General features: G+C 45.0%; 1 protein-coding gene across 2 annotated transcripts in view; it reads left to right on the top strand.

The window, feature by feature from the left end:
* The first annotated feature begins 7,495 nt into the window (after window positions 1-7,495).
* AMPD2 (adenosine monophosphate deaminase 2) overlaps window positions 7,496-16,302 on the top strand; it is a 50,190-nt gene continuing 41,383 nt past the window's right edge. The window contains exon 1 of one of the 2 annotated variants that reach the window (XM_035122451.2): window positions 7,496-7,571. Coding sequence is in view for 1 of the 2 variants with exons in the window: in XM_035122446.2 (XP_034978337.2) it covers window positions 8,213-8,222 (10 nt within the window). In the remaining variant the exon portion in view is untranslated. Of the gene's footprint in view, window positions 7,572-7,853; window positions 8,223-16,302 lie in introns of those variants that run through there. The other variant, XM_035122446.2, reaches the window with a different exon arrangement.

Raw genomic sequence — 16,302 nt, 5'->3', positions numbered from 1 at the left:
AGGTGAGGGGAAAACAACTAGCAGCAGTAAACAAACGAAGGCCGATGGAGCATTAGAGTGGAGTTGTGTGGTTGTGAAGCCTCCTAAATATGTGGATGAAAAATAAAAATAAATATTCTAACTGTGAAGGAGGAGGAGTTTGGATTTGAACTATAATAATAGTAATGATGATGATGATAATACTTTATTATTTATACCCTGCCCATCTGGCTGGGTTTCCCTCTGCGCTGCTCCCATCATCATCATCATCATCATCAAGCGATAAAACATCAAACATTAAAACAGCTTCCCTAAACAGGGTTGCTTTCATATGTCTTCTAAAGGTCAAACAGTTGTTTATTTCCTTGACATCTGATGGGAGGGCGTTCCACAGGATGGGCACCACCACCGAGAAGGCCTTCTGCCTGGTTCCCTGTAACCTCATGTCTTGCAGTGACGGAACTGCCAGAAGGCCCTCAGTGCTGGATCTCAGTGTCCGGGCAGAAGAATGGGGGTAGAGGTATCCTTCAGGTATACCGGGCTTTAAAGAGCAGCACCAACACTTTGAATTGTGCTCGAAAATGTACTGGGAGCCAATGTAAGTCTTTCAGGACTGGTGTTATGTGGTCTCGGCAGCCACTCCGTCACCAGTCTAGCTGCTGCATTCTGGATTAGTTGTAGTTTCCAGATCACCTTCAAAGGTATCCCCACATAGAACTGCCTTTGGAACAGTAAGCTAATAACCAGCATTTGTTAGAAAATATTCAGTTTGGGGTTCAAGCTCTGTACCAACAGTCCTCTATTTTGAAGGGCAGCCTCTATTTGAAGGTGTCCCAAGCCTGGTTTAAAGAGAAGGAATTAAAAGGGAGAGCTGAAGTTGCCCATCAACAGTTAGCATCTCCTGGTCATCAGACTAAACAGGAACAGCGTGTCTTCCCCACTATGACAAGAAGTATTGTATTTATATTTAAATTATAGTAATTATTTTTAAATTTGCACATATACTTAAACATTGCCACATGCAAATATTATACAGATTGGGGTCTTTTTTTTTTAAGGATGCATATCTTCTTCTTTTTTGGTGCTGCAGAACTCAAATTGTCCTTGAAATGTTTATCAGCAAGGTCGTAGTTCAAGTTGATGGGAGAGACCTCTTTCATTGGCTATTTGCCCCGATACCTAAAAATGGAACCTCATTAGAGTCATAGGAGGAGATATCTGACTTAGGCTGTCTAGAAGGCACATAGTATCATTGAATTGTAGAGCTGGAAGGGACCCAAGGGTCATCTAGTCCAACCCCCTGCAAGGCAAGAATCTTTTGCCCAACGTGGGACACACAAGATTAAGAGTCTTGTGCTCTACTGACTGAGCTATCCCAGGACTAATTGGAGGGAGGACTTTTGTATCTTACCGTAATTGTCAAGATTCGGTCAAAAGGGTTCCATGCCATATAATGATAAAGAGTCTTTCCTTAAGATCTGCTGAATTCAGTTGGAGTTACTCAGTGGTGGACTTTGGGCTCTCAAACGTCAATGGTGCCCTGTGCAACACTAAAATTTGGCACCCCCCACTCCTCTCACTCCATTCTATATAACTGTTGTGTCGGCCCCTGTGGCACTGATGTCCAGCATGGCCGGAATGGCCAGGCTACCCTAAAACTGTCTCTGACCTGCTCCCATGCGATGTGCACTGGATTGCCAACTTATTCAACAGTTTTGTACCTTATCCTTTACAAATGTTTCCCGAGTTTAAGAAGTTTGTGGGAGGAGCGAATACATTTTATCCTCTTTGTTTTCTAAATTACTCCTCCTGTTGGCTGGGAACTCGAGCAGAGGCATACCTAGTCTCCCTTGTACCTTTGCCTAGGAGCTACATAGCAACCTCACCACATTTGTTGCAGATGTTAATACACATACACACAGAGGGAGAGGGATCTTCCATGACATTATTGCTCAATATAAAAACTTTCCAGTCATGGGGAGACAAACCACTAAGGGGACAAGTGTCCCTTCAGGCAAGGTCTTTCCTGAACCTCACAGTAAGGAGCCATTCCAAAACAACAGTTCTCCTCATATTCCAGTCCCCCCCCCCAATATCATCCTCTTCCTCCTCTTTAGGAGATTGGGAATCCTTTCCTCCATCCCTCTCCAAAGCATCCTTTTCTAGAGGATTATTTGCCAATCCCTATGCTTCCATGCAAACACGCAGCCACATGGTGCCCCTTCCTGCGTTTTCGCATGGCAGCTCTGCCCAGGGGTGCCAACTTGAATAAAATATTTATTGATTACAAGACACAGCACACCATAGCTGCCAAATCTCCCGTATTCCCCGGGAAACCCCCGTTTTCCCAGCTGTTCCTAGCTGAAAAAACGGAATTTTTTGTTTCCCCCCGGTTTATTCTGGCGCGGTGACCATTTTGGAACTGGGCGGAGCATGCTCAGAAGCGACTTTTGATGCTGCTCTGCCCAGTTCCAAAATGGTGGCAGCGCTACTTCCGGTCTGCTACTTCCGGTCCGATCCCTTATTTCTCAGACAGGAACTTGGCAGGTATGCAGCACACACACACACACACCATTTGATTGATTACATAATTGATTACAAGTCGTGGCACATAAGTCTAGGTCCATGAGTAGTGGATGTGTGCATTGTAAGATTTTATCACTCTACAAATGCCAGTTAATCACGTCTTCCTAGGTAGATGCTTCAAGGAAATACCCTCTAGCCCCGACTGGTGGTTAACCTTATGCAAGAGAACCTAGGAATTGCTAGCTATCTGCAGGGATGAGTCTGTATTCCTCATCTTCCAAGGAAAGGTAGGGTGGATAAAGGTGAAAGATGCAGAAGCAGGAAATGAACAAACATGTTCTTTCTTTATAGCAGCCAAAGTTTTAATTGCACAGAACTTTTGAAAGGCAGAAGCCCCAGCAATGAAGGACAGGAAGATATTGGAAGTAGCTGTAGATCAAACTAGCAAAGCTAATTTACTGGATTTTTAAAAGGTGGTAGAATCAAGGAGGTTTTGAGACAAATTATTTTGAAAATATAAAAATGATTATAACGGCAATATAGGTTGAGAGAATTTTTAACTGGACAAAATAAATAAGCACCTAAGAACTGATATTATATTTGTGGATGTAAAATGTGATGGACAGTACTTAAAAGCTACTTGACAGAAATGTCTTGTCCTGTGCATGAAATTGAGAATGTGAGCATATTGAAAATGTATGGCGCTGGTAATATTTTGAATTTATATTGAAATCAATGAAAACATAAAAGGTGGCAACCCGCCAAAGAAGCATTTGAGCTCTTGGCTGATCTGGTTTGCTGACCAGGACAGGGTTAACCCTCCCCCTCTCATTTGAAGGCAAGCAGAACTGGTTGCACCTGTGATGCAACCCAGCAGATCTTTTGCAACCTCCTGACCATGAAAGTAATGCTAAATTAATTTTCCTTTAGCTTTGTACCTTACTGTCCAGATCTGATAAGATTGCTGGAGCCAACCAGAAGCAGTGTTGAGAACAACATTCTGAACAATAGGATCTTCATTAGAACAGAGAAAGTGTGCTAGTGCCTTTTAAGTTCACCTGTAGCTTGAAAAACAGAAAGATTTGTGCTTCCCCTATCTGACATGCTCTCTTGAGGACTATGAGTCCCGATGTTCTTAAGTGCATAAGGAGGAGGGTGGGATAAAGCACAATAATAACAGGAAACATTTATTACAGTGAGAGAACCAGTGCTGGTTGTAGGAGTTAAAGGGTACCATTTTTTAAAAAAAAACAGATATTCATTTTATAGAGATTTATTTTTATTTATTAAATTTCTATACCACTCTTCATCCGAGGATCACAGGGAGGTTTACAAAATAAAAAGACATAACAAGAAAAAACAATACCCCACCCACACTTTAAAAGGCCATAGATTGTTTAATTAGCCAAAGACCTGGAAGAAGAGGAATATTTTTGCCTGGCATCTAAACATTAAAACATAGGTTTAGATATAAATATATTGGGTTGGATTCAACACTAGCAGAAGCCACCACTAGCAGAGTCAGCATAACAACTCCTGCTAGTATAATGGGACTCCTCTTCTTCCTCTCCTCCCCCCACCCCTGTGCCCTCACCAAACCTACTTGGGTCAGGAGAACCCCCAAAATGACAAGCAGGGGAGGAGGGAGCTCATTCCATCTGGCAAACATAAATGCTTGGGCTGACAGAACAACTGCTTTAACATGGTGCTGAATTCCACCGGCACATTTCCAGATTAGTGCCAAAATACATGTGTACATAGGTCCTAGTTCACACATGTACATGGGACAAGAGTGGTTAAGCCACCCACAGCAGTTCTGTATACCACAGAGGTGGGAAAGCTTTTTGGTTCTGATGGGCCATATATTTATCTACCCCTACTCAGCAGACCTACTCTTATGGGTGGGTTGCCCCACGAACCTGTTAAAGTTGGCGCTTGGGAGTGAAGGGGGCAGGGGGTAAAGACACTGCCCAAGCAGGATTGTGTCCTGTTCTTTCCGCACTGGAATCTCTACCTTCCCCTCACCGAATGTTGGGTTTGACATCAGGTGTAGAACAGGTAGGTGTGGTTTCAGGAAAAGGGCATGGATGGGGCCAAATGGGGACTCTTAGTGGGCCAAGTCTGACCCACAGGCCAGAGGTACCTCACCATGTGTAAACCTGCATGGGAAATATCCTTTGGGATGACATTTTTCTGGCCTTTTTAACTAAAAAATAACCTTCAAAGCAAACTGGTCTATTTATGTTTGCAGCTATGTTGGTCCATTAGAGAGTTAAAAAAAAAAAGGAAAGTGGGGCACATTAACTTGCTTAGACCAATCAAAAGATTATAAAATAGTCAGGAAGCTCTGTAGGACTCTTTCTTAGGTTGGATTTTTAAAAATAGCAAAAAAATAGGCTTACTGGTAAACGCCTAAGGTGAGCCATTATGCAATTCCAGAAATGTAGAAAATGTTATTTCAGAATAAAAATAGAAACTTTTATTTCATGACTCATGAGACTGTGGTATGCTGTGTTACAAGTTTTTCTAGGGCTTACAAAAAATGAGGTCTGCAGAAAGTCAGCTGATGAGGAGCACATCATATGTGGAAATTATTCAGTTTGGTTGTGTATTTTTAAAAATGTGTTATTTATTGTTTATGAAAACTTATGTTGTAGTCATGCATTTTTTCATGTTGTAAGCCGCCTTGAGCATGGTTTGAACTGTGGAAAGGTGGCATACAAATAAATTATGTATGTATGAAGGACAAATATATTAGAGTGGTATTCAACCAAATTTTACTCTGAGTATCTGAGGGACAGTAGATCCACTGAAATTCATGAACAAAACTACTCTATGTTCATTCATTTCAATATATCTACTCTGCATAAAACTTAGTTAACTACTATCCTTAAACTCCAGATTGTATGTTGTACAGTATAACTTTTGATAATATATATTCACTGTGACATGCATGGTTTAGGGAGCGCTGCAGAACATCTGTGTGAATGCCTGCACAAGATGTGGAGAACACTGGGTTATGAGGCCAAGGATTACTAGGAAACACAAAGATACAAATTCCTTTTTCCCCTGTGAAAGGAAGAAAATGTCCACATGAGTAAACATGCAAGTTTTATGAAAACTAAAAGTGCAAAACATTTTTAAATGAAACCAGATGCTATTGAGTTTACTGTATTACATTTTAATGCCAAAGCTGTATCTGTGATTTCATTACTTGGTCACTCTCCCATGGAATCTTTATTGTCCTTGATATCATTTAATAAATATTAATTATTGTCTAAATACAGGTGATTTATTTCTAAGTATGATTATGATTGCAGCTTGATTCTGCCTTTGTGGTTGTGTTGTTGTTGTTTAGTCGTGTCTGACTCTTCGTGACCCCATGGACCATAGCACGCCAGGCAGTCCTGTCTTCCACTGCCTCCCGCAGTTTGGTCAAACTCATGTTCGTAGCTTCGAGAACACTGTCCAACCATCTCGTCCTCTGTCGTCCCCTTCTCCTAATGCCCTCAATCTTTCGCAACATCAGGGTCTTTTCCAGGGAGTCTTCTCTTCTCATGAGGTGGCCAAAGTATTGGAGCCTCAGCTTCACGATCTGTCCTTCCAGTGAGCGCTCAGGGCTGATTTCCTTCAGAATGGATAGGTTTGATCTTCTTGCAGTCCATGGGACTCTCAAGAGTCTCCTCCAGCACCATAATTCAAAAGCATCAATTCTTCGGCGATCAGCCTTCTTTATGGTCCAGCTCTCACTTCCATACATCACTACTGGGAAAACCATAGCTTTAACTATACGGACCTTTGTCGGCAAGGTAATGTCTCTGCTTTTTAAGATGCTGTCTTGGTTTGTCATTGCTTTTCTCCCAAGAAGCAGGCGTCTTTTAATTTCGTGACTGCTGTCACCATCTGCAGTGATCAAGGAGCCCAAGAAAGTAAAATCTCTCACTGCCTCCATTTCTTCCCCTTCTATTTGCCAGGAGGTGATGGGACCAGTGGCCATGATCTTGGTTTTTTTGATGTTGAGCTTCAGACCATATTTTGCGCTCTCCTCTTTCACCCTCGTTAAAAGGTTCTTTAATTCCTCCTCACTTTCTGCCATCAAGGTTGTGTCATCTGCATATCTGAGGTTGTTGATATTTCTTCCGGCAATCTTAATTCCGGTTTGGGATTCATCTAGTCCAGACTTTCGCATGATGAATTCTGCATATAAGTTGAATAAGCAGGGAGACAATATACAACCTTGTCGTACTCCTTTCCCAATTTTGAACCAACCAGTTGTTCCATATCCAGTTCTAACTGTAGCTTCTTGTCCCACAGAGATTTCTAAAGAGACAGATGAGGTGATCAGGTACTCCCCCTTCAAGTGTTTGTGGTTGTACATGTCTTGTAAATCCCTCACCACTCCCTTCTTTCATTCAGCACTCTGGGCGAGAGGACTGTAATCCAGGTGATATGTTAAGCAAGACATGTTGTTTTGGATTAATTCAGAATGAAAAGGAGCTGTTATTGAAGGTGAACGATGTCCCTATGACTAAAAGGGAAGGGCACCAACACATACCGTAAGTTATCACAACACTAACTCCACTTTTTTAAAATGCCAGGAAACTTTGCTGTTGAGAAGCCCTGCCGGGGAGGACTGCACACTTCACTTTCCGGAGCGACAGCAGTTTGTTACAGCAAAAGCAACAGTCTTGTGGCACTTTAAAAGATCAACGAACTTATTCTGGCATTAGCTCAGAATCCACCTCATCAGATATGTGAAGTGTTACCCAGAGTCACAGGCTATATATACAAATGGTGAAGGGATTCTGAACTGTGAGGTCAGACGTAAATGAAATGCGGCAAGTACAGAAGGGAATCTAACACTGCACTGGCGATTGGGTAAACCGTTGTTGATGATAAATCAGGCATCCTGGCACTGGATGAGCTAATGAATAAATAAAGCGTGTGTGCACGTGACTGAACTTTACCCTGACTCAAGTCACAGTTGTTATCGCAGAACCTCTCCAAGAACTGCAATTCGGCGCTTTCAGGTCGCAGTTTCCCTTCTCAGTTCCTTCGTTCAAGAGGTCAGTTCAAGAGGCACACACCATGCATCTAAAGGTCATCACCCCCCCCCAAAGAACTCCGGGAACTGTAGTTGGCCAAGGGTGGCTGGGAGATGTAGCGCTTTGAGAAACTACAGTTCCCAGGATTCTTTGTGTGTGTGTGTGTGTGTTTCGCGCCCTTTCTTGACGCGCGGCTAACTTCTAGTTACACCGCCGCGAGATGGCGGCACTTGCACAAGCCGGATGAAACTCCTTTGTTGTTTGCCGCCGCTGGCCACGGGGCGGGGCTTGGGCCGCCCTACCTGTGCGCCACGATTTGATTTTGCAATGCCGGCATGCCCAGTGGGTGTAGCATCTTAACTTCTGCTCTTATATAATGCGGCTACTTCTCCTCGGGGCCAGTGACAGCTCCTTCCCCGCCAGCACTCGGCCGCCCTGAAGCCCTCAGCGGGGCCAAAGTAGTTCCTCGGGCGGACCTCTCAGAAAGAAGCCGAGCAGTTGCTCCGGGGTGGGACTTTGGGCCAGGAAGTGCTCGGGAAACGCCCCCGCTCCCAGGGGCTGCCAGTGGCCGGCTTCCTCTCCAGCTGCGTGGCGGCGGCTCGGCAAGAGGGGACCCCTCCGTTTCCCGGTACCTGCTGCCCGACGCCTCCACAGGGGCCGCGATGGCTTCAGGTAGGACGACGCCTTCGCCGTGGTAAACCGAGGGGTTTTCCGCGCCTCTCAATTCGCGCCGCCGCCAGTGCACCTCGGGTCCGCGAACTGCTGCCCCGCAGACCCTCCTCCTTCCTTACCGCGCAGCCGCCCCCGCTACCGGAAACTCCATCGGACCATGCCTGAGAGAAAGCGGGAGCCGAGGGTCAAGGCGGCCGGAGCCAGAGGAGCTCCGGGGGGGGGGGCGTCCGTGCCCCACCAGTTATCCAGCCCAGTAACGCGGGCGGCTCGGTGTGGAAGGAGGGCCGCGCGCACAGTTCAGATCTCCAGGGCGGAGCTGGAAAGCTGGAAAGTTTTGTGTGTGTAAAAAGAGGATGTAGCGAGCTGAAGTCTTTCCTAGCAGATCTTTTGCGCGAGGGCAGACGTTTAAAGGCGCCGTGAAGCAGGATCGCTTGGCGAGAGTCTGGGGTGAAGGCAACGCCTGCCGTCCGTTGCGCTCGCGGGGGAATAATCGCAGTTGCCCGGGAACTCTCTTCAAGTGCAAGGGCTGCTCCGCCGCCATTTCCCTCCTGTAACCGACTTCCCTTCCCTCCCCCCAAGCCGGCCTCTTTCGCGTGCAGCCAGGTTAGCTGCTCGGCTCAACAGAAAAATGCAAGATGTCCCCTCGAGCCAAGTTCTCCCCGCCACCCCCCACCCCCAAAGTGGAACTTCCGCAACGGGCTGGTTAGGCAAACTCGCCGTCCGCCCCGCCCGGGCAGGGAGACCGGCTGGGACTGGCGCTCCCCGCATGCCGCTTCCATGCCCACAGCGGATCAGGGCCAGGGAGCGCTGCCGGGGATGCCTCGCCTCGGCTGCAGCAGGCGCCGCCTCCGCCCGCCGAGCTCGGTGCGGAGGGCGGCGCTCAGCATCTTCGCAGGAGCCGCCGAGCCCGGCAGGCCTCGGAGAGGGAGGAGCCAAGCGTTTCGAAATCTGGTCCATTGTGCCAAGTTGGCCATACAAATGCGAGGGGGGGGGGCGTCTGCGCTCCCTGCCCTGCCATCCGCCGTTTGCTTGGGCCGACGGCGTGGTCGAGGCTGGTCTTGAGGCAGAGAAGGGAACTCCTCGAAAAGCGGTCTGGCTGGTTGCTTGTTGCGGAGGGAGAGGAACCGAGAGCCTTTAAAGCTCAGTGCACAAGCTAGCTCGAGATACATTTGCATGTCAAATCCGTTGATTTTCATCAGTATGTTTTAATACATTTCTGCGGTCTTGTGGGATCCACTCGCCTCTGTTTAACCCGATTGTGTTACCGACTTTACATTGCATTTAACCCTTTCGCGTTTTCTTCGAAACCCAGGAAGAATGCCGCAATTGCTCTTGCCCCTTGGGAAGAGCAAGCCCGGGAGTGTCTAGAATCCCCGGTTTCTGCCATCGGGCTGATAAGATCAGGATCAGGAAGGGGCGTATATTCGAAATCGCGTTAACACACCACCTCACTTTTAACACTTAACAATAATAACAGGATGACTAACCGATGGTGATGTCTCCCCCTCTGTAATGGAAACTGTACTTCCAGGTGGAAGGGTGCTAGTGAGGAATGGAACCCGGGGTGGTAGTTATTCTGGATTAATTATTGCTCGTGGGGCGTGATCTCGTGTGTGTGGCCTTCACTGTGCAAGGAGGCGGGGTTTGTGGAGCCCGAGACTGAAGCAAGGCGGAGGGAGGAGTGCGGGGGGAGGGCAGTGGTCTGGGTTGCCTGCAAGGAAACCAGCCGATCCAGGGATCCCCTGGTGCCTGTTCGCTCGGAAGCAAATCCCCCCCATCCCCCCACTTGAGACTGACTCCCAAGTAAGAGCGCACAAGGATCGCAGGCCTTGCCTTTCATTCAGCACTCGTGCTGACGAATCGGGGAGCAGACAAGGTGCGCTCTAGCGCAGGATCCGACCTCTATCCTCGGCTTAGGAAGGCGCGGTGGGGGGGGGTCTTGGTCCACCCCCGGTCTGGGAGGACCACACTCCATCCATCAGCGGCAAGAGGTGTGGCCTAGCTTAGTCCCCGCCTCTTTCTTGAGCACGGCAGCAGCGCCGGTTCCGAGACTGTTGAAGCTTCCAGGAGGCAGCAAAAATGTCATCTGGCGTTGGGCCCCCCAAGAGCGGTTCCCCGCTGAGGAAGCGAGCCAGTCTTCAGGCTCCCATCACAGGAGGTGAGCAGGGCGTGGTACTGTCTCCTTATCCATTAGACGCTGCTATCAAAAGAGAGAGAAGCTGGGAAAATAGCAGTCCTGGAACGATCCCTTTTCCTTCCTAGTCCAGCCCCCATTCCTTCACCCTATACTGCTTTTCGGTTATGTGTTTTTTCATCTTTAAGCAGATGATTGCTCCTTTTTTATTAGGCTGTTGACCGTGGTAGGGAGACAACAGTATTATCCTATGCGTTTTTGCTCAGAAACAAGTCCTGCTAAGCATGCATAGGATTGTGTGAGAATTCAAGGACCAGAGAGGCATGAAGAGTATGCTCATTTTGAGGCATAAAATGGCAAATCTATCAAAGAGCTTCGGCATCCATGTGCCACCCTTTCAGTGTGTTGTGGAGCCCTGTTAATGAGTGGAGCAGAAATTTGGAAAGCCAGATGCTTGGTTGTTGGATTAGGGAGGAGGAACAGCCTTGACTATCTGTATAGTGGAGACTAGAGGTGTTAGAATGCTGGATTTAAAGCTGTTTATTAGGATAATGTAGTTATACTCTGTGCTTGTTTTTTGGGTTTGGGTGTTTTGTTTTGTGTTTAGTTATTCTGTATACAAGGCTTTGGAAGACAGCAATACCTGTGATTCCATCTAATTATGTCTTAGATTTTTTATTACAACTGACATATTAGCTGGGGGAAAGGCATATAGATCTGCCCCCTTCCCACCAGATGCGCCAGCTATGGGGAGGATGTTTAGATTGCCCACAAAAACATAGTAAGAACTGTGAATTCCCTGTGTAATACAACACATCTGAAAGATATCTTGTCTCACCTTTCCTAGTTCCTTAGATTCAGGCTTACTTTCAATCACAGCTTGCCAGAAATTTGGTGTGTGTGTGAAATTTTGAATGCAAAATAGTAATAATCAATTTTCTTCTGAGCATGTGCAGAGAGCATGCCATTTTTAGTGAGCCACCTCCAGCCAGCTGGAACATGAAGTATGGCTAGGTATGTGTGAACCCTGGATCCCCTTTTGTGAGAAGTTCAGCACTCACTGTACTTTTCCTTTCTTGGCTTCTGCCTTGTTGCTTAATTTGAGGTAAGTGGGCCAGTATCTGCAGTGCTTTGCAGGTTATTTCTGAGAACTGGAGAGAAGGTATATTCTCAAGTCTGATAGTTTTACTTTGAGTATTTTGCCTCTTGGGTTAGATATGTCTTTTGTAGGAAGCATGGGAGTATTTGCGCATAAAAAGCACACCCTTCTTTATGTGGGAGTACATCTGCAGTGTGTGGGTATGTAGGAACTGCAACTGCAGGATAGGGTACGTGGCATTTGCTCCTACTGAAGCAGGCTGCTGCTCCATATGGCTGTCTTCCTTGTATCCTTATGAGCTCCTGGGCTCTCTTCATTTGGAGCTATGAGTGCCCAGGAGCTGATATAGAACATACATATACCGGTAGTGTAGCTGTCCAATATGTGCATACAGATTGTTGTAGATGGGCTAGATAAGGTTGTGATGCGCATATGCACGGAGGTATATATTTTTGAGAATGGGAATCATGCTAATGGTAAGGTGCCTAAATTGAATGGTCATTTGTTGATAAAAGAAATACATACACATTGTTTAACTCTTTTTGTTTGTTTGTTTTATATTCCTAAAATGTCTACCATCTAGATTGCCTAGGTCTGCAAACATTGGACACTATGGAATTATTGCAGGCACTTCGTAGCCTTTCCTTTCCTTAGACTGGAGATGTGTGGCGTGAATGGGGTTTTCACCTCAAAAAACTATACAGTAATGCTTTCCCTAAAATACAGCATTCCTAGTAGCCCGGGTCTTAATTCTTCCTGAACTGCATTGTAAGGACTTTTTTTCTTTCTTTTACTGGCCCTTGACTGAGCATTTGTGGCCAGTAACACAATAATTAATAATGCTGTTCTAGGCGGTTCCTTTTATTCCCCACTTGTTTCTCACCATGAGGTTTTGGATACCCAAGCACATAATGAAAATAGCAAGAGCTTCCATTGGGGAGCACTTGCTTTGCATGTAGAAACTGCCAGGTTCAATCCCGAGCATCCCCTGTTAGAGCCGGGAAAGGCTGTTAGTCTGAAACCCTGGAGAGCTGCCAGTCAGTGTTGACAGTATTGAGCTAGATGGACCAATGTTTTGACTCGGTGTAAGGCAGTTTCCAATGTTCCTGTAGAAATGGCCTTGGGTTTGCCTTCTGTCCCCATTGCTGTAGTAAAAGGACAGGGTTCTCTTATCCTGATTCTATAGAATTCCTCTGGAATGTTTTAAGATGACAGACTAGCCTGGAGAGCTATCCATCCCAGTGTTGCAGCTGAGGTGGCTTCATCCATTTTCCATCAGACACTTTGTAGCTTGCCTTTGCTGTATATCAGTATAAATGAATAAATGAAGAAAACTCCCGATATATCATAACACAATGTTAGAAGATGAGCAATTAAATAGTCCTGAGATGGTATGTTGGATGTTGTTGGGGCCAACGGACAACACCATTACTGGCCCCAACAACATCCAACATACCATCTCAGGACTATTTAATTGCTCATCTTCTAACATTGTGTATGCCATCAAATGCCAACAGTGCCCTTCAGCTCTCTATATTGGACAAACAGGCCAAACCCTACGCCAAAGGATAAATGGACATAAATGTGACATCAGGAACCACAAGACAGAGAAACCAGTAGGAGAACACTTCAATCTCCCAGGACATTCTATACAAGATCTCAAAGCAGCTGTTTTATTACAGAAAAATTTCAGAAACAGACTGGAAAGAGAAGTTGCTGAATTGGAACTCATTACCAAGCTTAAAACCATGGAGCCACCTGGGATGAACAAAGACATAGGATTCTTATCTCATTATGTATGATCAAGCTTTCTTTAGCGCCTCAGCCCTTGCTTTTCCCCCCGCAGGACCTATTGCAGTCATCAGCAGTCGTTAACAGCCATCAACAGGTTTACCACTCCTATCAGCCCATCACCCATTCCCACCCACCCCCACCACCCTCTGTATATACATAAGGGTCTGGCTCTTCTGTTTCAAGTGTATCTGAAGAAGTGTGCATGCACACGAAAGCTCATACCAAAATAAAAACTTAGTTGGTCTTTAAGGTGCTACTGAAAGAATTTTTTTTATTTTGCTTTTTTTTGAAAACCATCTGTGTTGGGACTGGCTTCTGTCACGTCGTTCTCTGTACAGTGCAGATAGTTTTCAAGCTGACACAAAACGCTTCATTACATTACACCAGCCTGTCTGAGTGCAAATCAAATGATTTTGCCAGTGCTCTTCAGAGTGTGAGATAGTCACTGCATCTTTTTCTACCCTACCTTTGCTTCAAGGGGTGTGGGTGTGTGGGCAGAATCTCTAGGCCCTTTGAGTATTTGTGGAAGTAAGCTCTGAAAGAAATGGCATGCTTCTTCCTATGTTCCCTAGTACTTGAGAGAATATCATTATTACCACGTTGCAACTGGAAGTAAAATACTTCTACACAGCCAAGACCATTAAGTGACAGCGAGGCGTGCCTGGATGCTTAGGGTGTCGCATTTTAAAAACAGCTCGCAAAATGCCAGACGTGATTTCAGTTACGTATTTTCTCATGTGTAATGGTACCCTTACAATTCCAGTTTACTTCTGCCACATAGGAGGAATAATGGCAGGGATGTGTATAGGGTTGTGCACGTCTATAAAATAGTCACACAAGCACAAGATGGGAATTGTCCTGTCCTTGACTTGTCCAGGATCACACAGAAACAGGGCACGGCAAAGGTTTGCATTCAAATCTGCTGAGTCTTTTACTCTAACCACTGCAGTCAGCTTTCCTTTGTTAAATGACCCACCTTTGCCCCCTAAAGCTGTGAGGTGGTGGAGCCCTGTGCATGTACGGGACAGATGGTTTTGTTGTTGCTGTTCTCTTGTTTTCCTTACTGTAATAATATTTGTTCTTCGGGAGGAAAGCATGAAATACAAGGAAAATAAACTTACTACTGTGGTTTTTTTTGAGATGCATGTTATTTTGAAAAGTATAGGGAATATTGAAGAAACAGGATGGAAGGGTTATAGCTGCCCACATATATATCTATATCTATATCTATATCTATATCTATATCTATATCTATAGAGAGAGAGAGAGAGAGAGAGAGAACTTATAACCAGCAAAATTAGAGCTTGATAGATATCTCCTAGCCACTATTTATCTTTACGTCTATGTATCTGAGGCAACAGGGAAATGTTAAATAGCAAACTGATCATGCCCCTTGCCTTAGTTTCCTTTGGGCAGGCAGAATATTTTGAGAATCTCATTTTTTTTTAAAAAAAAAACACATTACAAATATTGACTAGTCCTCTTGGGAGAAAATCCTGAGAACATAATCATATTTACTCTTGTGGTCCTCATGGGAGTAAAATTCCTAGAACAGGCTGATCATACTGTGTGACCTAAAAACATTTCTCAAAAGCAAATATTACAGTCACATAACAACCAGGGGGTGCTTCTTTAGCTATGAATCCTGGTGGTAATAACCTCAGGCTAAACAGTGGAGAAGAGGACTGACGTGCAGAAGGTGAGAATCTCCCCAGGCTTCGAATGAGAAGTGACTGCTAGAAAAGACAAGTTGGGGACCAAACTTATTAGAGGATGCTAATAAGGACCTGGGAAATAAGGTAATGGGGATGCAAGAGGAGATGCTTTGGCATATTGAGGGGCAAGGGCAGACCAATGAAGAATTTGGGGGATCCAAACATGCGATTGTGAGTGGTGGTACAGCAGTCAAAGGCGGGAAATGTGTGCTTTAAAAGAACATTTCATGCCACGTGGAGGGATCTGGGAAGTGTGGAATCCTCTTCCAGCTTATTTATGTGCAAGAGTGAGCGTTTCAAAATTACTCTATTGCTAAATCTGCAGTAAAAGGATGGCGATGCTGCTTTTGTTTTCTTTAGAAATCTTATAGCGCAGTTCTACTATGCAGCAATGTTAAGTTGAATTCTAACCTTTTGTGAGTGAATTTACTGATGTTTCCTCCTCCCCTTTTTGTCTTTTTAAAATGTATTTAAAACTGTTTTAAGCTGCCTTTCCATAACTCAAAGCAGCTCACAGCGAATATTAAAATATAGTAAAAATGAGCAAAACATTATAATAGTGAAGAACAGGGGGTTGTATAAAAAACAACAGTGAACTATCTATTGAAATTAAAAACAAGATGAAAGAGATATTGCCTTGGCACCAGTGCTTTATTAAATAGAAAAACAGGTGCTGGTACTCACCATGAAGTTGTTACAGTAAGTGCCACACTTTCAACATTTTGGGGGGAAAGGTGCCGGTATTGCATACCCCTGAGTACCCCCCCCAAAAAAAAGCACTGCTTTGCATCCTTCCTAAAAGCCAGTAAAGAAGAGTGTTTTCTACTGCATTGGAGTAACATATGTAATGCCCTTGACCTCTTGCTTTTAACCACAGTACACAAAATGGGGACTAATTAGAATCAAAGCCACATGGAGCAAGCATATATTTGTTCATTGTTTAGCAGGGTATTTTAGTTACAGGTAGGTAGCCGTGTTGGTCTGAGTCGAAACAAAATAAAAAAATTCCTTCAGTAGCACCTTAAAGACCAACTAAGTTTTTATTTTGGTATGAGCTTTCGTGTGCATGCACACTTCTTCAGATACACTTGAAACAGAAGTAACTAGACCCTTATGTATATTCAGGGGGTGGGGGTGGGGGTGATGGGAATGGGTGATGGGCTGATAGGAGTGGTAAATATTAGCTTGCTAATGAGTTGCAATTCAGCAACTTCTCTTTCCAGTCTGTTTCTGAATTTTTTCTGTAATAAGACAGCTACTTTGAGATCTTGTATAGAATGTCCTGGGAGATTGAAGTGTTCTCCTACTGGTTTCTCTGTCTTGTGATTCCTGATGTCA

The sequence above is a fragment of the Zootoca vivipara genome, chromosome 7 (assembly GCF_963506605.1).
Source record: "Zootoca vivipara chromosome 7, rZooViv1.1, whole genome shotgun sequence".
Taxonomy (NCBI): Eukaryota; Metazoa; Chordata; class Lepidosauria; order Squamata; family Lacertidae; genus Zootoca; species Zootoca vivipara.
The sequence above is the reverse complement of the archived record's forward strand: the minus strand, read 5'-3'. Positions and strand labels throughout refer to the sequence as shown.